The sequence below is a fragment of the Xiphophorus maculatus genome, chromosome 7 (genome assembly GCF_002775205.1).
Source record: "Xiphophorus maculatus strain JP 163 A chromosome 7, X_maculatus-5.0-male, whole genome shotgun sequence".
Taxonomy (NCBI): domain Eukaryota; kingdom Metazoa; phylum Chordata; class Actinopteri; order Cyprinodontiformes; family Poeciliidae; genus Xiphophorus; species Xiphophorus maculatus.
In genome coordinates, this window is record NC_036449.1 from 7,034,455 (window position 1) to 7,058,460 (window position 24,006).

Here is a 24,006-nt window from a genome sequence, read left to right on the forward strand (position 1 = left end):
TCGCTTTCATATCTTTATTCACAAACAAGTTAACAAGGGAATAATTGTTGCGTTTCTTTTTGATAAACTTCTCTTTTATTTAAAAACCTTTAAAACAATGTTTAATGCCAAAATATGTATAAAAACGTTTGATGGAGAATCATTTCACTGTTTTGCAAATGGCTTATATTTCCATTTTTCGTGCGCAAAAAAACTCACAGCTTTCATTTTCTCTATACAACCTTAAAAACAAGACCAAATATGTACAAATATTTCCATAACTTTTACAACTGTATTTACACAAATTTACATAAACACTTAGAAAATAATTCCAACACTTGTTTTCAGGAATGGCTGTCATGCTGTACACATCAGATGGTTTTGAGGTTTCTTCGATTTCACTACATGTTGCACAACACTGGAGCCTTAACTGGCAAGAAGTGGCATAAATGTCCTCTGACCGTTTGGGTCATATGTTCAACAAGGCAGTTTTCTCTGGATAAACTGCCCTCTTGCCTCTAACTGGCATATGATACCTAATTTCTTTCCAAAACCTGGAGCGAGGAGAGAGGGACGGTGACACTTGTGAGTCCTTTCCACGTCTTTCCTCGTCCTCTCTCCATGCCCTCCATTGTTGCCTGGTTTGGAGAACCTTCCACCAGCACACGGCGCCCTGTTTCTTCCTCAGGTGGCGAACCGACTCAGGGAAGAGGGCCAGCTGGGCCGGGGTGATCTCCTCCAGTTCCACCAGAATGACCTGAGAAAACAGAACTCCATTAGAACCTCTTTGTTGAGGACACTGGGAGACCTCAACATGAATTAGAGTTGCTTATCGGCTGAATTGTGTGACTTTCTGTGGCTAAATAATGACATTTCTCTGTCTTACCTTTAAGGAGCCCTCCAGCAGCGCTCTGTTCATGGATGCCACACATTCCAGATGCTGCCTTGTGTCCGAAAACGCCTTATCGTCACCACCAAAACCCACGCCGCCATTGCCCTCACTGGTCCCACTTTGGATTTGATCAGCCTCCTCGCCAACCTTCGTAATATTGTTGTTGTTACTGCTGGTGCTGTTCGTGTGCCTCTTTTTGATGAAAGTGGAAGCGGTGTAGAGCAGGAGAACACGACGACTAGCCTGAAGGTTCTCGTCCACAGAGTCCACAACGGCTGCAGGAAGACAGAAAGCATAGAGAAAGTCGTCGTCAATAAAAATGATATTGAGTTGATTTTTGGGGCATTATTTAACATGTCAAACTTCACATCAAACACATGAGTAGCAAACTTCTTTCTGGCTTTTTTTTTTCTTCCAAAAATTACTTTTTTTTGCCACTCTTCCATAACTCTCAGACTGTTTGCCTTCAGACTGAAGTTTCACACCAGTGCTAAATGAGCTTATGAAGCTAACTTTCCCATGTGGGAGACTTACCCTGCCCCGGCAGGCAGTCACGGCCCGCTATGAACAGTTTGTAGCCACAGGCCTGTTCCAACACTTCAGGCAATGTCTGCAGGGCGAACTTCTCCACCTCTTCACTGAACCCAAAGGCACCAGGACTGGGGTAAGCCACATAGGCATCATACAGCTTGCCATCAAGATCTAAAAATAAATTTCAATTAGTTGACAATTTTGTCTGCATCAGACAAAATTGGACAAAGTCAAACAACAATGGTTCCAGAAAATGAAAAAAACAACAACAACAAAGAAACACGAACGCACAAATGAAATTTACAGGGACGAATTAACCTAAAATGAATGCTTTGAATTAAGGGAGGAAGCACAGAGAGAACATGAATGAGAAGAACATGCACACTCCATTCAGAAAAAAAAAACATGGCGGGAATTTAACTCTGCACCTGCTTGGTACAGGGCAACAGTGCCACCTGCTGTTCCACTGTGCAGCCCACAACAAAAACAATCCATTTATTTCTTTTCTATAGTGGTAATTATAATCAGGCATTCTGTTTTTTATTATGAACTGGACAAAGTGAGAAAATGTTAATTTACTAGGAACTCAATTTTGAGTACATCTTAGTCAAAATCATAACCTACTGAAACACTAATGTTCCAAGTTAAACAGAATATATCAAACAAAGGCCAGCAGTTTTTCACGTTGGTGGGTGACTTTATTTGAAAGAGTGCAGCTGCAGTCCTGTGGTTTGTGTGCTTCTGTAAAGATGTGCTCCAATGTGAGATAAAAAATGGGAGATTCTGTGGCTTTGGATTTTTGCGTGCTACTGTATTCTATAGCTGCCGTAAGGAAGAGGCTGCTAACCAGATGTTTCCACTTTATTTCCAGTGATGGTGTTGTAATATCCACAGCACATTTTAGCTCCACCTCTGACGTAAAGTGTTACCTTTGTTTGTGTAAAGGACTGGAAACGCTCTCCTGAAGCACAGCACAATGTCTATCCTGAAGGCGTAGTAGACGGCGACGCTGACGACGAAGAGAACAGTCACTCCACCAAACACTAATCCGATGGGAAGGATGATGTTCGGATCTGTGGAAATAAGAAATCACATATCAGAGCAAAATCAATTTACATTGGGAATACTTAGTTTTTAGCTGCGTAGTTAAACAGACTTTGCTTATAAATTTGTTTTGTAAAAGTTTTCCAATTATCCATCCATCCATCCATCCATCTTCTTCCGCTTATCCGAGGTCGGGTCGCGGGGGTAGCAGCTTCAGAAGGGAGGCCCAGACTTCCCTCTCCCCGGCCACTTCTTCTAGCTCTTCCGGGGGAATCCCGAGGCGTTCACAGGCCAGCCGAGAGACATAGTCCCTCCAGTGTGTCCTGGGTCTTTCCCGGTTCCTCCTCCCGGTGGGACGTGCCCGGAACACCTCACCAGGGAGGCGTCCAGAAGGCATCCTGACCAGATACCCAAGCCACCTCAACTGGCTCCTCTCGATGTGAAGGAGCAGCGGCTCTACTCTGAGTCCCTCCCGGATGACTGAGCTTCTCACCCTATCTCTAAGGGAGAGCCCAGCCACCCTACGGAGAAAACCCATTTCGGCCGCTTGTATCCGCGATCTCGTTCTTTCGGTCATGACCCAAAGCTCATGACCATAGATGAGGGTGGGGACGTAGATCGACCGGTAAATCGAGAGCTTCGCTTTTTGGCTCAGCTCTCTCTTCACCACGACGGACCGGTACAGCGCCTGCTTCATGGCAGACGCTGCGCCAATCCGCCTGTCGATCTCCCGCTCCCTTCTTCCCTCATTCGTGAACAAGATCCCGAGATACTTGAACTCCTCCACCTGGGGCAGGACACCCCCCCTGACCCGGAGAAGGCACTCTACCCTTTTCCGGCTCAAGACCATGGCCTCGGATTTTCCAATTATTGAATTGAAAAAAAGAAGATTTCCCCCAACTAAAATTTTATAAAAAGAAAAAAAAAAAAATCCTGAAAAATGATCAAATCTGCTGCAAAATCTCAATATCAACACTGCTGCTCACGTTCTGAGTAAAACCAGGAAGATAGAGCACATCAACCCAGTTCTACAGTCCTAACACGGGCTCCCTGTAGTTCAGAGAACAGACTTTAAAATATTGTTAATTTATAAATCACCGAACGGCTCAGCACCACAATATATTATAGATCTGCAAGGAGTGGAGCAGCTGTCCTGGAGCCAAATGCTCCAAAATGCAGCCACAGTATGTCCAAAAGAAAAACATAAGTGCAATCATTTGCATATTGAGCGTTTACAGAGGCTGATAATCTCCCCACTCAGCTCCTGGATCACTGTGGAAACTTTGAGTTTTATGTCAAATCCACATGAATTAAATGACCGAAACTAATTTTCTCACTGCATTTTCGGTTCATTTTGTCCAGCTGTAGATTGCTAGACTCTGTCCAATCAGTCAGGTATTGTGTAGTTGGTGCTTTTAATCAGTTTTCAGATAATTAAATCCAAGACTATGGAACACAAAATGTCACTAAAATCACTCTGTCCTTTCGAATTAGTGAATCGAATCGTATCTGATAGGTATTTTCCTTTCGAACCTAAATAAAAGAAAGAACCACAGACAACGTATATGAATTTTACGTGGAGCTTTTGCAAAAGGGAAGGCTCTGCCAAACTTCTCCTCCGAGCAGTTTTACAGAGCGTTCTGATCTGCTCTCACATGAGCTCCTGTTTTTATTGTCAAAGAAGAACAGGCAAGGGGGCAGTCAGGAAAAACAACAGAGGTCGTAAAGCTTCTAACCCAAACATCTAACAACCCAGTTCCAGATGTGATATCTGATCAAAGGTCTGAGCCCGGTTCAAATCTCGGTCAGTACTGTCAATAAAACAAAATACGACTGTTCACAGGTAGTTACTAAATTAGGAGGTGCGTAAAGTTGAACAGACAGTAGTGACCTCCATACACACGTAAGGAAGAGAACACTTTAAACAGAAAATCACAATGATCTATAGGCTGACTGTGAACTAAAGTAAGAATAAAATGATAATACTCAAAGAAGGTGAAGATGGTTGGAGCTACAGCCCCAGCTGTGATGTTTGGAAACAGTCACTTTGTGAAGTAGTTACAGGGACAGCTCAAGTTCATGCATTTGAGTGACACATGAACATATTTTTGACAGAAAAAGAAGAAGCTGAATTAGCTAAGCTTCCAGAACACATGTGGACAAAAGGTCCCTCTGATGTTGGATTACTTGGGTCAATTCCCCCAGTGCAAATAAAAGCAAAATCTAGCTGGAGACCTAGAGTAAAACAATACCCTTTAAAGACGGAAGCACTGGATGGGATTGAACCAGTAGTCGAAGGTTTGTTAAAAGGAGGAATCATTAAAAAGTGTTCAGATTCTCCTTGTCGAATTGCATTGTTTGCCAAATATTGTGATACATATTGTATCGTGATCAGAATATTGCATATCGTATCGTATCATGAGATTATTGTATAGCTACACCCCTAATGCCCACAAGCCTTACCAGTTGGTAACAAAGTAAAATATCCGTCCGGATAGCCTCGGGGACTGAAGACCCTGCAGGTGTAGTTGAGGTAGAAATCCTCGTCCTTCAGTTCGGCGAAGAGAAGCAGCCGTTCTAACCACACACCCTTTGGTTCATCTTGGGTCCACGAACTGTTAAAAAGTCAAATCGTTGAAAGCGTCGGCCTTAAAAGGCGGCATCATTTTTTTCCACTAGCAGAAGTTAATCTAAATGTACCAACCGCAGATTTGATGTGTAGACGCGTTCAGACGGCTCAGAATCAAACATGACCTTATTTTCGACCAACCAAATGACGTTAACGGACGGCGTCCCAGAACCGGGCACAAACACCAGACACCTCTTTGTGAAATTTGACCCTGAAAGCAAGAAGGAAGAAATTCTTCAGCCTGAGTGTGCTTACTGAGCTAAATCACTGATTTATTTGAATTTTGTCTTTTTTTTTTATTTGATATTATTTGGCATGTCTTGTTCAGTATGTTGACGTCTTTAAAGATGATGAGCAAACCAGTTGAATTAACTGTACTAAACAAATCTGCATGTATTTATGCTTTTGTAAAATACACTAGATATGTTCGAGCAAGCTTTGTACGTCTGATAAGAACATTGCTTGGACATTTAAAACACATCAGACTGTATTGGTGAAAAACTGTACATATTTCAAACAGGCAGGCATATTTATAAAAGCAAAACATGTCCAAGGGGAGACCTCACCTATGGCCTCCTTGATAATTTCCTTTTCCGGCTCATGAACTTGTGGAACGAGGAAGTAGTTATCTGAAAAGAGAGATAAAAAAATAGTATGATTTTGTTTTTTTTGCTATTTGATCATCTCTTTTGTTTGCTTGGTCAAGGCAATTGAATTCTGCCATTCTTGGCATCATTTAAAAAACAGAATGTAATGGTAGTGTTGCTACACACTCATGCACAGTAGGTGGCAGTATGTACCTTAACGTTGCTTACGAGCCGCCATAATAGAAAAGAAGAGTGAATGACAGACTGACACTGGAGGGAAACCTGAACAGAAACTCTACCAAAGTAAATCCAACACCTGAAATAAGAATAAAACTAACAGAAGGAATGAACTAGAACGAGGTCATACAAAAGCAAACGAGTCCAAAACCTACTTTTGAAATATTTAACCAGACGCTTCGAAAGTAGGTCGTATGAGTCATTTTTGCTGGTGTGTATAAATATAGTATGATCTGAACTGACCATTGACCTTTGCTTCGGTGGTCTCCGACACGGTTACTGTCACCCCATCAAGGGTAAAGGTCAGAGTGCAGGTATAAATGCCGTCGTCTTCAGTTTTCACGCTGTGGAAGGCCAGCTTGTTCCTGTCCTGGATGATTTGGCTGCCTGAGTCCTCCAGTACGGGATCACAGCCCTGAGTTGGGTGAACAAAAAATGATTTACAGAAGATCCACTCTACAAGGACCCAATATGATTTAATGACTTGACAATAATAATAATAATAATAATAAAAAAAAGGCTCTGATTATCCTTCTTTTTTAAGGGTGGAGGACAAGTTTTTATCTCGTTTTATACTTTGTTCCTAAAGGGACAGGTGTGATTTTCCTGAGCTGCAGTTCTGTTGAGAGGAAACTGCTGCAGACAACTCATCAGCATGAAACCAGGTGCATATAAAAAAATCTTCACATGCAGAAAGTTGAACTTAGACATATCTAGGAAGGCATTCGACACATCTTCATAAGGAAAAGAGGGGAAGCTTTTTATTCCACCAAGTCTTGTAGAAATTCTCTTGACTGACTGTATAGAAAATTGTTTCACAACAATAACGGAGAAAAGCTAGAAAACAAGTTGTGGTCCACTGACTTTGCCGTGTTCATGTAGATCTGGCCTATGAAGAATTGGATGTTACTCACTTTGTACCACTTGACAGAGGAGCTGATGCCGTAGCTGTCCAGTTTCGCAACATAACCCCCCAGAAGGCAGTTCACTTTATCAGCCGTGCCTTTTGTGAGAGGTGTATATGCTTTCAGTGGCCTTCCACACTCTCCGTCCTTTGGCAGAGTTATCACCAGTATAGTGGACTGCATGTAGCACTGAGAAGGAGTTCTGCATGGAAAGACAATGCAATGAGGTTTGAAGTTTACATTCAGAATGATTACTGTCTCTTTATTATTTATTTCTCATGTCTGAGTTAATCGTAGGGTGGCATAATCACAGCGTGATGCTGTTTTTGCTGCAGGAGGGACTGGTGCGCTTCATAAAATAGAGGAAGGAACATTATGCAGAAATACTGAAGCAACGTCTAAAGACATGAACCGGGAAGTTAAAGTTTGGGCACAGATTGGTCTTCCAAATGGACAATGACCCTAAGCATAGGACCAAGGTGGTTACAAAGTGGCTGAAAGACAACCAAGTCTTTAACCAACTCTTTGTGGTGTGACCATCACAAAGCCTTGACCTCAGTCCTTTGGAGAAGTTGTGGGCAAATCTGAACAGGCCTGACTCAGTTCCCGTCAGAAGGAATGGGCCAGAACTCCGGCAAACTATTGTTAGAAGCTTGTGGAAGGAAACCCAAAAGGTTTGATGCAAGTCGTACCATTCAAAGGCAATGCCACCAAATAATGGAAATGTGCGTAAACTTCTGACTGTGTGGCATTTAGCAAGTAGAAATAATTTTGCTAGTAGCAACTAATCTAAAACAAGAGCGGTTTTGTCTTATTTCACTTCAAACAGTGAGAGGAAAAAAGATGCAAATGTCTTTACTTGGTGTAGATAATGTAGAAAGACCCTGCAATGGATATCAGTTTTCTAACAAGAAGTAGCCTAAATAGAAGCCTTTACAAAAGCCTTTGCTCTGTTGTAATGACTTTGCCTTCAGACAGTCTCTTACCGCACTATGGCGAGGTATTCCCCATCGTCGTCCATCGTGGTGCTGAGGAACCAAAGCGTCTCCTGGAGCACCAGAATCCGGCCCGCCTCATTTCTCATCTCCTGTCCAGTCTTTGCGCTGAACCAGGTGATGTTGAACGGGACGGCGGTGAAGTCAAAGACGTCCGGAGACAGCAGGGTGCTGTTCAGCATGGCCGCGTCCCCGGGGACAGAGAACACCCGTTCAAACACGAGCTCGTAGTTGGTGCAGTTATCTGCAACGCATGTCACATTATTAATTCTCAACTTGCTGTCAAACTTAGCTGCTAAAATTAGCTTCACATCGTGTCCGTTCATCAGAAAGCTGCTGTAAACTGAAATGTGTGATGTCACTTTCAATTCAAACGAATGACTGTGGATGTCCCTGTTAACGTTCATTTTTAGCTGTCAGGTATGATTCAAACTTCATCAACTATAACTTTAAACATGCTTGTTTTAAACACACTCGTCATTGTTTGTGAGCAACAGAGCAGAAACATCCTTTCTGTCCACTTTATTTCAAAGCAATGCTGCAGTTGCCTTGATTAGGTGTATATTTAAAAACTGTGTTCCAGTCAGAGTCCCAACTTTAATCTGATAGAAAATATCTGAAGGGATCAAAAGATTAGGGTGATGGTAAGAAGATCTTCCAGCCTCAAAAATCGATCAACAAAAATGAAACCTGCAAAAAGCTGAAACTATAAGACTACAAGGTTTGACTGATGTAATGGCAATAAATAGTTTTCCTATATTATTGAAAAAGATATAACAAATTTTTGACATGCTTCAATAAAAACGTCACTGATCCATCATTTTATTGGCTTTTGTGAGACGGGTGGGACATTTTTGTCCACAAGAGGGCAGTAAAATGCTTGCATATGACGAGTGGAGGCTGTTGACAAAGCAAAACCATGTGAAATATCATACTTGTAATTTAATAAGTAACATTACAAAACAACAGCTCATTGTCTCTTTTCTTTTCCAAAAGACACATGGTATTTTTGTACATTTACGTCAAGATAGAAAACAAAACCAACCTTTTTTCATGAGCTCAGCCTGGGCCAGTCCACCACAGATCCCTGAAATCCAGAGGAACATCAGAAAGCTTTCCGGCGATGAACTCGGGCCCATTGCTGAAAATAAACGGAAACACATAAATGACTGTGTCTTATGGATTACAGCAGCAACCTGAACATGTTGTGCCAGCCAGTGGGTCTCTGACACAAACCTCCAGTGTAAAGATTTTCATAGCACATGTTTCTCTTCCTCTCTCTGCTCCTTCCTTCCCCATTCTCCCACCCTCTGCTCCTCAACCACAGATACAGACACGGAGGAGTGACAGCAGAAACTGCTGAAAAACGCTGAGTAACGCTCGCAAACCAGGAGCAGGTCTGGTGTCCATGGAGACGCCATTCTCAGTATCTGATGACTAAATTAACCCAAAAAAAGAAAGAAAAAATGACCCAGCCTCCCTCACTGTTGAAGGTATTATGTTCTGTGCTTAGGCTTGTATTTCTTTAAAAAATAAAGAGCTAATGCTAAGGTCAGACTGTCAAAAGTGAAAACAAGGCTAAATTTAATGCCAAGAACTGTTCTTCCTGCTGGGTTTTTCTTGAAGATTGTAATGACTTTTGTTCCCCCTCCACACCTTCATATTTTATGTCCTCAGTCAAATAAAACTGTGCAAATATACATGAGCTCATGTTAGAAGTTTTCATAACCATGTCAAGAGGGGGAAAGCATTTTCAGAGTAAAATGGCAGGAAATTCTGATATGTTTTCTACTTAAGGTGTGTTAAGCAAGCTGTTAAGCAAGTTAAGTACATTTCCTCCATGTTCTGGTTGTTACATTAGTTGTTTTGGCAGGATTTCCTTCCTTTCACGTGGCCAGGAAAAAACCCATCAACATCTATTATTGCCAATCTTTTTTAAAAAAAAATAACATGAAGTAAAAATCTGGATTATGTCGACCCATACTAACTTGCTTCCTCTCTTTCTTCAGAGAAGTACATTTATGTTTACCTGAATGCGCTACAACACAATTAATTTTTCTGCAGTGTTTGATGGAGATTAGAACAACTTTTAAACGTAACATAAAGGTTGTTTTTTAAAAATGCAGCCGGTCGAGTGAAGCGCCAAAAACGCGGAGGCGGCACAGCACACCTGTTAGCTGAGTGTGACTTCCTGTTCCTGCCTAAATTAAACAGCAATGCCTGCGCTTTACTTTACAGTATTCATCCTGTACACAACACCGTAGATCATTTACACCTCCATGTTCACGCAGAGCGTGTTCAGCTTCAAATGGGAAACGGTTGTGTTTTTGTTTTTGACTGTCTCCATAGCGACGTCCCCGTCCGTCGGGGGGGAAGGACACTCGGTGCCGCGTAATGTTTGGAGCGTCTCAGCGCTGAAACACAAACTGGCAATGCATTAACGAGCAGTTCGGGTGCTGGTTACCATGGATACAGAAATGACACTTTTTTTTTCTCTTTTAAAGCTCTTCCTGCTGCTTGCGTGTCAAACAGTTGTGACAGGTGCAGCCTGATCTGCATCTGAAGACAGATGCGGCGTCACCATCATCGTTCTCTGGATTTAAAGAAGAAGAAGAAAAAAAGAATCGACATGAACAATTAAATCATCGTCGGTTGCATATGTTGCTAACACCACAGACTTTCCCACGGACAGTGATTTTTATCTAACCACATCTTTCACCAAACGTGTGACTGACTGCAGTCGCTATTCCATCTCCAAAGCAACGACTGGGCTTCAGTTTTGACTAACAGTGTTGAATCAGTTGACAAAAGGGGTTTCAGGCACAGTCGTGTGTCTGTATTATGACTGGGCCTTTGGGACGGTTCAAACTCTCAATTGTAGTTTCACAACAATATCGTAGAGATCTAATCTACACAAATATGATGATATTTCTGAAAGATGTGTGTGTGATGCACGTCCCCCTGATGTTCCTGCTGAATTAAAAGCCAGGAAAGAAAAATCCTGGAGCTGTTTGTAACACGTTGGAATTAAAAATATCTAATTCACACAACCGTTCAGATTTGGAGAAATGTATTCTTCTCTTTTTTTTCTAACCTTCACTTCTGATCATGCTGCGTTTATTTTTCTTTAGATACAGAAAGTCCGAATTAATCATGCAATAAGCTTTTTTTTTTTAACTTTTTGCTATTTGCAACTCGTAATGCAGCTATATATTTCACTAAAACCAGGACGACTAGTGACTGCAGCAGTAAATGAACAAATAATATCTAAAAATCAGGTGCTTCTCTTCTACTTAATACCACAAAGGCAATAAATAAAATATGTTTTTTTTATTTCTCACTGAAGAGACTTTAAGAAAAAAACTAAATTAATAAAAATAAATGCGACAGACAGGCATCCTGTCCAGGGTGAACCCCGCCTCTCGTCCGAAACGTTAGCTGGAGATAGACACCAGCAGCCCTCCTGACCCCACTGGGGACAAGGTTGGTAAAAAATGGATGGATGGATAATAAAAATAAACAGTTATCAACATATATAAAGCATCCTACAAAAGCAAGATCGTAAGAAACCTGAATACAAAAGTACATTTGTAAGATCCGTGATGCAGCCCAAGAGTTTATAAAGTTGAAATTTACCTGAGATGCTAAGCTTTTTCCCCCAAAAGACGGATTGTAAGGGGAAAACATGCAAACTCCACGCTGAAAGACTCCAAGCCGGGATTTAAAACCGTGACCTTCCTGCTGCCAGGCAACAGCTCCACCAGTGAAACCAACCTGACGCAGCTGGTTGATTTCAGACCCGACACGTCTGGAGCTGTTTTGGTTTTTAAAAGTTGGATGCTAATTTACAGCTCTGATCGCAAGTCAGATAAGTCAGAGATTTCAGCAGAGAAGAAGTCCCTCTGTTCTCTGTTCAGGCACCTGGGATTACTCTGACTTGAATGACTAAGAATTTTGCGTAACCATCCAGAGTCGCTGCAGAGTCAAAGCATGTCGAACATAGTTTAAATCTGGGACAAGCTTAGACAAAGCAACGCAAGAGAGGAAGTCAGGAGGAGTTCAGCAGGTCGTCCTGCTGGAGGGCGAGTGGATGGAGATGGACGACTCTCATGAAAGAGGAAATTGTTTTGTTGATGCTTTATTTAAAAAAGAGAGTTAGCTGTGATGTACAGAAGAGGGTCAGTGCCAGTGGGGGGAAAATAATTGACATTTTTTCTCAGCATTCTGACTTTTTTTTTTATTATTCGAGGGACTTGTTTAATCTTCTGAGATCAAAAGACATGCGGTTTTTCAGAGGGGGGAAAAAAGTCAAAATTCAGAATTCTGACTTTTTTTTTATTAGAATTTTTTTACTTTAATCTTCTGAGATCAAAAGTCAGAATTATGAGAAAACAAGTTAAAATTCTGAGAAAAATGTAAGAATCCTTTTTTTAAATTATTATTATTATTATTATTATTATTATTATTATTATTATTATTATTATATTAGTGGCCCTAATCCTCTTCCATTGTGCCAGTAGCTAGCTGTGGAATGAATCAAAGTTTTGAAAAATTAACAAAAACCAAAAATTAAAAATAAATAAAAGACTTCACTGAAAATCATTTCAAAACTGAAAATTAAATTTTCTAGACCTCGGATTAAAAGCGAGCAAAGCTTTTTTTTCTTTTTTTTTTTTTATCAGGTTCCTCTTAATCTCTCAAGCAAACAAAGCCCCGCGTTACCATCGCTAATGGAGACGGTGGAGAAGTTGAGGGAGCGATAAAGTGATTCCTCTGTTTGTCCTTGTCAGAGAGGAGGAGCCCGGAACTGGAAAATTCATCTTCATTTTATTGAGGCGATAACACAAAACACTGACTGCTTCCCGGAACAAACTTTTCTGCTCCTAACAAAACAAAGTCATTCGTTCTCCGGAGCAAAGCAGCAACATGTCCGGAAAGTGCTTGCGAGGCAGAAACCGCAGCGAGCGACGCTGTTGGGTAACGGGCCTCTCTAACGGAACAAATTTGTGCAACGTGTGATTTCGCGACGGCAAAGGTGTTTATTTCTGTTTGCCTTCAGTCAAGTGCTGGCAGGGGGGGGGAGCCGTCCTGCTCAGTCACGCAAACTTTGTCCATCTGTTTGTGACACGGCCGTTTCAACACTCGGGGCCCAGGAGTGAACAACAGGTCCAAGGTCCCGACGACACGCAGGGAACCTGCAGGCTCGTAAACATGTGACGTCAAGGGCTTCGCAGTCAACACTGCGTCATGTTCGCAAGCTGAGAAATCCAATCTGAAATTAGGAATGAGTCTAGTGTTACTCATAATGAGACAGAGATGTGGTTGATTTGATGGAACAAAGAACTTAAGATTCCTGACAAGTCAGAAGGGAATAAAGAGAAGAGGGCAAAGACACGGATTCAATTTTTACTGGCTAATTAAATATGAACGTTACAAAGGCCAGTGGTTCTCATGTTCACATCATTCCAAACCTCAGTTGTCTGTGAATTAAAGGGATGGCTCTCTGAACTGAGCTTTTGTCTAATTTTTATAAGAAGGTAACGTTTTCTTCTAAAAATGTTACACAGTTAACAAAGACACAGTTCAATTTCCTGTGTCTTTGTTCAGTATGAACCCAGATTAGTTGGCCCCTGTTGGCTGAAGCTACAGTCAGTCTTACTGTCTGAAAACAAAAGCAGTTTCATAACAGAAACACTAATTTATGAACCTACAAGCCGTCACCATGTTTGCATTTGATGGTTATTTACAAAGAAGCTGACTGGCACCCTGAAGTGACGTTGGAGGTGGTGTACCACCAATGATCTTCCTGTGTGAATCACACATCGAGGCCAAAACATGCAAATCCTTTCTACCAAGAGTAACTGTCAGACAGTAAGTTAGTATACAAACCAAAAATATAGGTGTTTTAAGCCATGCTGCTTTTCTGTTATACAGTTTGTCTCACTGGGAGTGCTTCATATCTTCATGTTTCCCACAGGTACGTTGGTGATGCAACCTCAGTTTCACCTGCAAATCAATTTCTCTGAATGTAACTCTGGATATAAGGTGCACTAATCTGTCTTTACTTAACACGATTGTTTAAAAGTTCTTATGGTTTGCACAATCGCTTGCCCTCCACTAGTCAAACACCCGACAAAGTCTGCGCATGTGAAACGTCGAGCTCGAACGCGTTGACTTGCGTCGCAACGCAGGAAAAATTAGTTGCTGATTTAAAAAGGTTAGCTTAGGAGAATGAGTTTTTGGGTGAGGTTCACATCAGCTAATTTAGTTCCCATTCCTGATATTACTAGGAAGAAATGGCAAGCTAAGCAAAAATGTGAAATTTGTGCTAAAGGGAGAATGATTTGATTTCGAATGACAAAGGGGAATTGAAACCTCGATCCTTGGTTCATGCACTGAGCCTGCGAGGCAAGTCCCAACTTGCTCCGTTGACTGACACACGCCCTGAATGGGTGTAGAGTTCCCACTGCAAGTCTGTTCATCAAGCTCTGTCATTCCTGACCAGAGAGATCAACAGCTGCTAATACCTGAAATGACTGCAGACGCCTATGCAAGTAGGTCAGTTTGCTACTACTCCACCTGCTGTCATAGGCTGCCTGAAAGGAAGGAGTTCACCTGTAGCAGCTGATAAAGACGAAGGAGGAAAAGTCAAGTAAAATGAATGACCATGTACAACATATCCACTCCAGTTAAGAGGTACTTTTGAGCCAAATTAGACTAAGGTAGCCGGGGCTGCATGCAGCTGTATTAGTCCCCAACGCAGTCGTCCAGGGCGCCATTCCTGACTTTTGGGAGCAGCATATCCATCCCCACCCTTTTTCTTTTTCCTTGTAGAATTAGTGTCCTTAACGGCCTGCAGCACCACAAAATCATATGCCTTGAAAAAGAAACAAAGACAGGCTTGAGTGGGCTGTTTGATCAACCTCAACGACCTTTCAACCACGTTCAGGCATCAATAGACGTATTTCTTCAGACTTCTGCAAGTCTTTTCCTTTTCAAAAATAACAATAAAAAAATTCCTTGTTCTTATAACAGTTTGAACGTGTTGATCAGTTTGTGAGGTTTGTTCCCCCCAATCACTCGTCCCTTGCAGCAAGAAGGTCCTGAGTGCGACTTGTGGTCTGGGGTCTTTCTGGATGGAGTTTGCTTGTGCACGGGCAGATTCTCTCTGGGTACGTCAGCGTCCTCTAAAACACGACTCGTTGCTATCTAAATTGAGAGAGTGTGCACATGGTTGTCCTGTTTGTCTCTGTTACCCTTTTGAAGACTGATGAACTGTACAGGGTGTTGCCCACTGACCACTGGAGATAGGCACTGCCTTGTAAGGACAAGCGGGTATAAAATACTGATGGATGGATTCATCTTTCCTGTAGGTTATGAAACTGTTTCAAAAAAGGTCCACTTGCAAGTTTTTGAAATGTTTTTAGCTGGTCTAGAAGTTCCTAAAAGTGACGAGTTCTCCAACCATCCATAGTGGTCAATAGCTGAGGCAGGTTGCCAACTCATTACAAGGCAACACAGACTTTGTACTCGCCCTTCGGGATTATGTTTGGTAACATTTCCGATATTTAGGAAGTTTTTATTCCTTGTAAAAATGTTTAATTTCTCTCTTTCTGATAGACAGATATCGCACATGCTCCATGTTCTTCATTGTTAAAAATGTCCGCCCCCTCCTCTCATCTGCCGGCTGCGGTTTGGCGGTGTCGGGTTTGTCGCTTCTGTTCGCATCTTCGAGCGTTTCTCACATTTGGGTTCGCTTTCTGTTTTGGAAAGCCCTGCGTGCTCAGGATGGGAACTGGACGTTCTTCTCTTTGTCAGAGAGCGAGGTCTGAACCCCGTTCTATTTTTAGCCGCGCCTGAGAAAAGATCTCTCAACCAAAGATGCAGAGTTGGGGTGGAAGGAAGGAGCAGCTCATCCCATGGGCGTCAAAATACAATCGTTTCAGCGAAAAAAAACATAAGAATGACACAAACTATAATGGCTTTTCTAAGTGCAATTACTGTAATCTCTGTAACTGAGATTAATGAGTTACAGGCCGTGGGAGGCTGTCAAAATCCATGACTCATTTTGCACTAAAGAAGCAACACAACGGGAGTTACCTCTGGCGCAGCGTGGCATGAGAACTGGGGATCAACATGACATAGGGCAAGACAGAGAGAAACTTTCTATGACGCAAAAGCGGGTCTCGTATTCTTGCAGTGAAGATCTTCTTCTGCTTTGGTTTGTGGCGAGATGCTCCGAGAGATTTCTGGCAGCCTGATTTATCACACCTCTTTCAACAGTAGCTGCGGTGCAACAGAACAAAGTGTGCTTTGACAAGGCTAGATGTTAACAAAGCAAACAGCATCAAGAAGAAATAACGTTCAAATCAAGATACACGAAGCTCCGTGACTTGGGAGGGGGGGAAGAAAATGGGGAATGTGCCAATATAGACTGGTTTTGACCTCAGCTCAGAGTTTAGTCTTCCATGAAACCCACTGGTGGTTTACTGAACAACAACTTTACTTGTTCCAATGCATGAAGTGGCTAACCATGTCCTAACCAGAAGCAGTGATTATTGCAACTGCGACTGCAGAAATAAATGTAGATAAAAGAGCAAACAGGGAGGACAATAAAATCCCGACACTATTAATAAGTAATTCCAAACCAGTCTCTGGTAAACACAGGTTTAAGGTGTTGCATCATGCCTTTCTATACATGCTTTATAATAGAACATTTGCTATACATTTGCTTAAGAATAGCTACCCTTACTACAGTTTCTCCATCTGCGACAGGAAGAGAAAGGAAGTGAGATTTCTTTTGAGGTTGGACTTCAAAAGCTCTTCAGTCGGATATTCAACACTGAACACTGTGTTTTATTGACGTCCTATTTATACAAATGAGACTACGCAGGCTATATTAGGCGATTCAGTTCCTACAAGAGCATAAAAATAAATAAAAAAAACCTAAGTTAAAATAAAAAAATCTGTACCCTAAGCTCAAAGCAAACATGCAAAGTGCATTGACTCACCTAAGAGCAAGCAACGTGCGAGGCGGCGGGAGACACAGGAAGGATTAGAGAGTTTACACGGGACGCCAGAGCAAAGAGAGGAAGCCTCACCTCTGACCCGTGCGTGCAAAGTGGAGTCTCCACCATGCAGCTCAGCCGGTTAGTCACCAGCTTGGTCCCACCTCCACGGGACGAAACAACACAGAGAGAAGGAAGAGATGTGTTTGGATTGCGGCTGGACGCTTTCCGCTCACCTTCCTTTGGCATTTCAACACACTGACAAAGTCGTTCTGATGCCCGTCCCCAGGTGAACAACTGACCGTAAGCTCACCTAACTGGAGAAAATGATACTGGCCACTGTGTCACGACTGTGACTGGAAATAAATTCCTGGACTCAATAGTTACAAAAAAAAAATAAAAACATTATGAAAGAGTATTAGCTTCTGCAGTTACTTTTGCACATAAAAAAATAACTCCCCTCATTATGATCCTTTCAAGTTCCAAAAACTGGAAACTTGCCTTTTCATAACCCGGGCTGAAAATACGACTTTTCATTGTGCATAAATTACGGCTGATATTTTAGAAAGGAAAGAAGGCGACGTTCTCCTCACGCACCAAAACATTGTTTTCCTCCAATAACATGACACAACCCGAAGTTGAGTAACGAGGACACGCCAGTCGTTATGCCATGGCAACGGAACAAAACCTCTAGCAGAGTCAGCAACCAAACCCTCAAGGTAACTCCTGGGTGTTGTTTGTGAGCATAAACTTTCTCAAAGATGAATAGCTTTTCATAGGAAAACTGGTTTTCTTTTTCTTGTTTCAATAAACGAAGCTTGCCGACATCCACAAACTTAATTACAAAATAAATCAATAAATGTTTATCCTTCATCTTTATCAGATAAGTGGTAAATGCATTTTTACCAGTTACATTATTACAGCATGAATTTCTCATTGTATTTGTAGTAAAGTAAGACTTTCTGCAGCTTCCATTGACTAGATTTATGAAACCACTGAATGCTCCACTAACATAAAGAAGCATGTTCTGCTGACTCAGCTGCTTGGAGGGACTGGACACGACGATTTAGAGGGGGAAAAAATGCTGGTCAGAACTGGAGCCAAAATTCTGTCGTTGTGAATGCTAACAAAAAAAAAGGTGTTTTTTTTGGAGTCACATTGTCCATCAGAAGCATCGTATTTCTTTAGCAGCTGTATCCTCAGCTGCTTCTTCTAGTTTTACTTTGCTTCATATTGCTCATTTTAGAACAATCATCCATGTCTTTAAGTGATGCATAAGCTGCAAAAATCTACATTTAAGATGACAGGAAAAGAGTACGGTTTCCCATGAAACAAACATCTTGCCGTCTGCCAGAAATGTACAGGGCCACGGGTTTCCCCATTGGATTATGAACTTCACAGTAGTCCTACATGAGCATTTAGTTATGAGTCAGTCTCAGTCATTCACAGCCCACTGCAAAATGTCACATTGTTCAAAGAAAGCGTGAACCAACCACGGCCCACAAAGTGACAGTGAGCAAAAGCCTGGACTTCATTTTTTCCCCCTGAGTCATATAAAAATTAATCCACAAGATTTCTTTTCCCTCCAGGACAAAAAAAAAAAAAAACTTTCTTCAGTTCAATTTAAGATTACAACACATCACTACAAACATCTGAGCAAATCTCCAAAAAAAAAAGAAAAAGGAAAATCATCTGGAGAGCGCTGCGCAATGTTCAACAGTGAAAGTACAACCATTTCCATGTGCACAGTGTGAAGGATTAAGAAAGCAATGCATCATCAACGAAAGTTATTTATTTGGGAGCAAATGGATGAGTCATCTGATCCAAATATACCATGTTCTAGAAAAATCTGGTACGATGAGCAGAGGCTGACAAGAAACCAAATCTCCATTCAACAACTTTATATATATATACTTTATATAAATTAACTCAACTGGTTGGTTTTTTTTTCATTCCATGTCTGGAAAAAGTATATATATATATATATATATATATATATACACACACTATATGTGCAGTGTATATATACACTCAACAAAAATATAAACGCAACGCTTTTGTTTTTGCTCCCATTTTTCATGAGATGGACTCAAAGATCTAAAATTCATTCCAGATAAACAATATTACCATTTCTTACACATGTTGTCCACAAATCTGTCTAAATGTTTGATAGTGAGCACTTCTGCTTTGCTGAGATAATCCATCCTTTTATTGTGGGCAGTAGAAGGTACACCTGTGCACTAATCATGATGTCAGATCAGCATCTTGATGTGGCACACCTGTGAGGTGGGATGGATTATCTCAGCAAAGCAGAAGTGCTCACTATCAAACATTTAGACAGATTTGTGGACAACATGTGTAAGAAATGGTAATATTGTTTATCTGGAATGAATTTTAGATCTTTGAGTCCATCTCATGAAAAATGGGAGCAAAAACAAAAGTGTGTTTATATTTTTGTTGAGTGTATATATACACTGCACATATAGTGTGTATATATATATATATATATATATATATATATATATACTGTATATACAGTACAGACCAAATGTTTGGACACACCTTTCTAATTCAATGGGTTTTCTTTATTTTCTTGACTATTTATAAGGCAATAAATCCCACTTATTAACCTGACAGGGCAGGTTGACCTATGAAGTGAAAACCATTTCAGGTGACGACCTCTTGAAGCTCATCAAGAAAATACAGAGTGTGTGTGTTGGTTTGCGATCCAAAATCAGACAAAGTCCAGCCATTCTAGAGCTCTAAATCTTTTCTTTATCAGTTCTTTGCACATTATACTACCATTTTCAAACTGACAAACATTCCAAACGAGAGGGAGCCGCCCCTCTGATTCAAACCACCTGGCTTTTAAAGCATGGCCAGGACTAATTAAGGGGCGGAGACAACAATTACATTTCCAGGTAACGAAAGAACAAACATTTGTGCTAAACAATATTCCTAAACAAATATTCACAGAATTACAACTAACAATTTAACAAAAACAAAAATAAGCAGGGACCAACAACAAATAAAACAAACATCTCTCCTCCTTCTCAAACAATGGACCTTCCCAGTAAGGTAAATTGGAAACACCAGGTCCCAGGCATCACTGCTCATGGGCGTGCCTCCATGGCAACACATGACCTCAAAGGAAAGAGAGGATGATCAAAACTAAATATTAAATAAAGCAACAATACAGGAAGCACAAAAAACAACACCACCTGTTGAGGGGGGTAAATCCCTCACAGTGTGCAAAGCAGTAATCACAGCAAAAGGTTGCTACTTTGAAGAAACTAGAATATAAGGGCTATTTTCAGTTGTTTGACACTTTTCTGTTTAGTGCATATTTCCACATGTTTTATTCATAGTTTTGATGCCTTCAGTGTGAATCTACAATGTCAATAGTCATGAAAATAAAGGAAGCTCATTGAATTAAAAGGTGTGTCCAAACATTTGGTCTGTACTGTGTATATATATATATATATATATATATAAATATAAAGGTAAAGCAAGCATTCAGATAAGCCACATTTTAAAATTTAAAGTTTGGACATTAAAAAAAAGTTCAAACCTGGATGCACTTTGAGAAATGTTTTATTGGACTTGATGATGATTGTTTACCAAAGCAGTCTAGTTATTTCGTCATCACTAAAAACTGACAAGTTTTGGCAAAAATGTTCTGCCTCTTGTTTAAACTCCACTAAAATGTCTGGGATGAACTCCAGCTCACCTTTGCGGCGCCTTTAAAATGACCTTTAACTTTTCCACATTCTGGTTGTTTTTTTTTTTTCATGAATTCAAAACAAAACTGTGCATAATTACCAATCTGAATGAAAAATGATGGAGGGGTTCCAAAAGGTTTCACAAGTAAAAACCCAAATATTGTAGTGAGAAATTATGATTACCTCACCTCAGTGAGGAGAATCACGTTTCACTCAAAGTACATCAGCAAATCCTTCGATCTAAGCCGATATCAGTTCAGAAACTCACAATTTTGCTAATTCTTCTTTTCAAAAATATCTCCAGCTAATTTGGGTCGACTAAAGAGCGCCTTCAAACATTGATTCTCGAATCTTGCCTCCAAATTTTTTTTTAATCAAATTTAGCCCTGGAATTATTTGTTTTGCGTGCACACCACTTTCTTCTTTCTCGTGTTTGCCGTGCCGCCTGGATGGAGTTTTCTCTCGGCTTCCTTTCAGCAACAGCTTTCTTCTCGACACTCTTTCACAAGATTTGTGTCAGAGTCAGTTTCAGTTCACGAACCACGCCAGCCGGACCGCAGCGTTGTTCAGCGGCGTGGCGCAAACCACGGAAAATCGCATCACGAAAACAACGAAATAAGAAGCTAAACAGGTGAGGATGTGAATGAGAAATAATCTGAAGATCAACGTCAGATGAAATAAAATCCCATTTTGAAAGACAAAGCGAACACAACATCTGCTTGCCAAACTCCCCTAAAATAAAAAATAAATAAATAAGTTGGGTTTTCTACAGTTTTGCACAACTACTAGTTTTTCTGCCCGTAGATTCTCCTACCTGACTTGCACGTCTCTGCTGCTCCTCCAGAGTTACCGTTGACCTCTAGGCTGCTTTTCTGGTTTGTGTGCTCCTTAGCCAGGAGGCATATTTCAGCAGATGGTCATGTCTTGGCAGCTTGGCGGTCGTTCCGTGGCGTTTCCACAGTCAGATGATGGATTGAACCTGCGAGGCGATCAGAGCGTGGGATGTTGATTTAGAGCCTGACCCTGCTGTAAACTTCATAACCTTCTCCCTGAACTCTCTGAAACAACAAACACGGAACTTCAGTTCTTACATGTCATAAAATTAAGTTGGTCAAACTTGCTTTATTTACGTTTGTTTAACATGACAGTCTAATGTATTTACTTGGATAAACTTAATTTGATCATTTGTAACAAATTAACTGATTTTCTTTTCTGTTTACAGTGTGGGTTTGTTGGTTTTCATGAAGGTGCGTTTTACTCTAATGTTCTTTAACGAACCTCTGAGGCCTTCACTGAACATCTGTATTTATACTGACACACAGCTGGGTGTCTTTTTTTTTTTAATGACTTCAAGTTCCTTGCCCTCCATATCCATCACGTGTTTCTTTGTGAAATTGTTTTAAAAGTCCATATTGTTTTTCTCCCACTTTCCCCCCATTTCTTTCATAGGTTAGTGTTGGTCCGTCACTTAAAATTTGGTCGAAATGCATCAGATATTTTAGTTGTCGATTTATAGATCCACACATTTCCATGTACATACTTGATCTTATTTCTATTTATTTTATTCATTTATTTATGTTTAGGTCATATTAACATAGACGTGCGATTGTCACTTGTGTTGTACATCTTATATTACTATTGTTATATTTATATTTGCTAATATTTAACACTGGAAAGCACCTTGTCAAAAAAAAAAAAAAAACAATTTCCCCTCAGAGATCAGTAAATATGTTTTTATGATTTCACGATGTAAAGCACTTTGAACCGCCTTGTTGCTGAAATGTGCTATACAAATCAACCTGACTGACTGTTCGGTTAATTGATTGATTGATTAAAGTATATTCTGATTTTCCGGATTGTGATTCTGTAACGTGACAAAATGTGGAAACTATTATTAAAGAGTTCACAGATTGTCCTCAAATCTCCTAATTGTCTTAAGTTTGAAACATAGCAGTGATTTTTCTTTTCATACGTTTTTTTCCCCCCCTTTTCTGTTTTATTTTGTATTTGGGAAAAAAAAAACACCTCAGTAAATATCAGACGTGCTAAAGATCAAGAATTTTTTAGTTTTACAAAAATACAAGCAAACATTGTTGGAATAAATTTGGTGCTTTGTGACCAAAGGGAAATCTAACCTCAGATTTATATTAGCTCTAGCAGCAGACAGATGCAAAGGACGTCCCACATGGCAATTTCTGATGTAAGAGGTTATGACGAGTCAAGGATCTTCAATCTTCAGTCAATGTGGTTTAAAATGTAGAACTCACCAGCCTGGTGTTATGTTAGTCCCTCTGTAAAGATACTCTCTTCCTCAGGTTCCATAAAAAGCCACTATAAACATCTTTATAGAGGAGGGGGGGGGGGGAGAAAAAAGAAAAAAGTAAGCTGAGTCGTCGAGTTCTTCCCGGTTCTTACTTCCTCTTCTGTGGAGACTGAAGCAATTTCCTCTTCAGTAATCTTTTGAAAGCCAGCAGATGTGCTAACATGTTGAGCAACAGCTGGGAGGAGAGAAGTCTGGGATCATGCCCTTCATACTTTACACCGTGCTCTGCTGTTACACAGCAGATGTCAAGACTCATTTCTTTTATTTTCTTTTTTGTTGCCGGTAGCACAGTGTAACTCATGGCAACGGCGGCCAGAATAACCAGCGTGAGTCGTTTCCCACCCCGCTGGACGAGACGAACTGTTTTTTTCCAGCGTTTTTCTGAGCCCGGTCTCCCTCGGCCCTGTCCTCTTTCTTAAGTGCGCTGGGTTTGTGTTAGAGCATGGAGAGACCTCTTGTGGTTGAAGTGAGGAACTACACAATATCTAAAGAACTGCCGAGAAGAGGCAGTGAAAAAAAAAAAAAAAAGGTGCACACTTTTGTAAACATTGTAAATTATTACATTCAATATTTGATTTCTATATTTCTATGAACCCTGAGTGAGGTTACAGATTAATTTATTGTGGCGTACATGAAAACGCATTTGTGTAAATAGCCAGGGCCGCAACTACATATTTTTGAGGTGGATAAGAACATCATCATTGTAGGCTAGCTAAAGCTAACCTGAATATTTACAACTCTCTTGTTGATACACGGACATTTCTTACCTTCTGTCTTTCAACCACTTTGAAAAGCTTTTCTTCGTCTCTCCAACATCTTTATCCTTCCCCCTCTTCCGTTTTCTGTTTTGGGCCCCGGAGTTTTTTCTGCGCCCCATCTTTAGCTCCCTGTTGTTGAGGCATTACTACAAATTTAAAAGAAAACAAAACGCGCCTCATCCGCTGCCCAAGCTGCCTGTATGGGAGGGGGGCGCCTAATCAGTGCTGTTCCTCTGTTGTTGATCATTTCATACACAAACAGCTGTTAAGTACATAAAATGCTGACTATATAAAAAAAAAAAATCCCCCAAATCGTTTTTGCGCCACTGGCTACAACACCTGCAAGTTGTCGGGAGGTTCGGCGTGCAAGCCAGCATGTGGAGAGGTTTAAATAAA

At 40.8% G+C, this 24,006-nt stretch overlaps 1 protein-coding gene across 3 annotated transcripts; it reads right to left on the minus strand.

Annotated features, from left to right (window-relative positions):
• LOC102224199 (interleukin-1 receptor-like 1) lies at positions 1 to 22,942 on the minus strand. Of its 3 annotated transcripts, XM_023337087.1 has the most exons (13): positions 22,797 to 22,942; positions 21,344 to 21,508; positions 8,845 to 8,940; positions 7,791 to 8,043; positions 6,814 to 7,006; positions 6,143 to 6,314; positions 5,642 to 5,704; positions 5,151 to 5,286; positions 4,910 to 5,061; positions 2,332 to 2,475; positions 1,406 to 1,573; positions 866 to 1,146; positions 1 to 736 (listed from the first exon to the last, which is right to left on the minus strand). In XM_023337087.1, exons 3-13 carry the CDS (start codon positions 8,936 to 8,938, stop codon positions 449 to 451), a joined length of 1,944 nt encoding a protein of 647 aa, XP_023192855.1. In that variant the 5' UTR covers positions 8,939 to 8,940; positions 21,344 to 21,508; positions 22,797 to 22,942; the 3' UTR covers positions 1 to 448. The 3 variants fall into 3 exon arrangements, with proteins under 3 accessions (XP_023192855.1, XP_023192856.1, XP_023192854.1); XM_023337088.1 differs by lacking the exons at positions 21,344 to 21,508; positions 22,797 to 22,942 and adding an exon at positions 16,811 to 16,944; XM_023337086.1 differs by lacking the exons at positions 21,344 to 21,508; positions 22,797 to 22,942 and adding an exon at positions 9,036 to 9,436.
• Positions 22,943 to 24,006: the final 1,064 nt, after the last annotated feature.

Excerpts from the sequence above, each read along its gene's own strand:
- LOC102224199 (XM_023337086.1), bottom strand. The coding sequence starts at position 9,063 with ATGTGCTATGAAAATCTTTACACTGGAG. Across the intron at positions 8,044-8,844 it reads GGCTGAGCTCATGAAAAAAG|ATAACTGCACCAACTACGAG; the intron begins GTTGGTTTTGTT and ends CATGCGTTGCAG. Across the intron at positions 5,062-5,150 it reads GTCTACACATCAAATCTGCG|TTCGTGGACCCAAGATGAAC; the intron begins GTTGGTACATTT and ends ACTTTTTAACAG.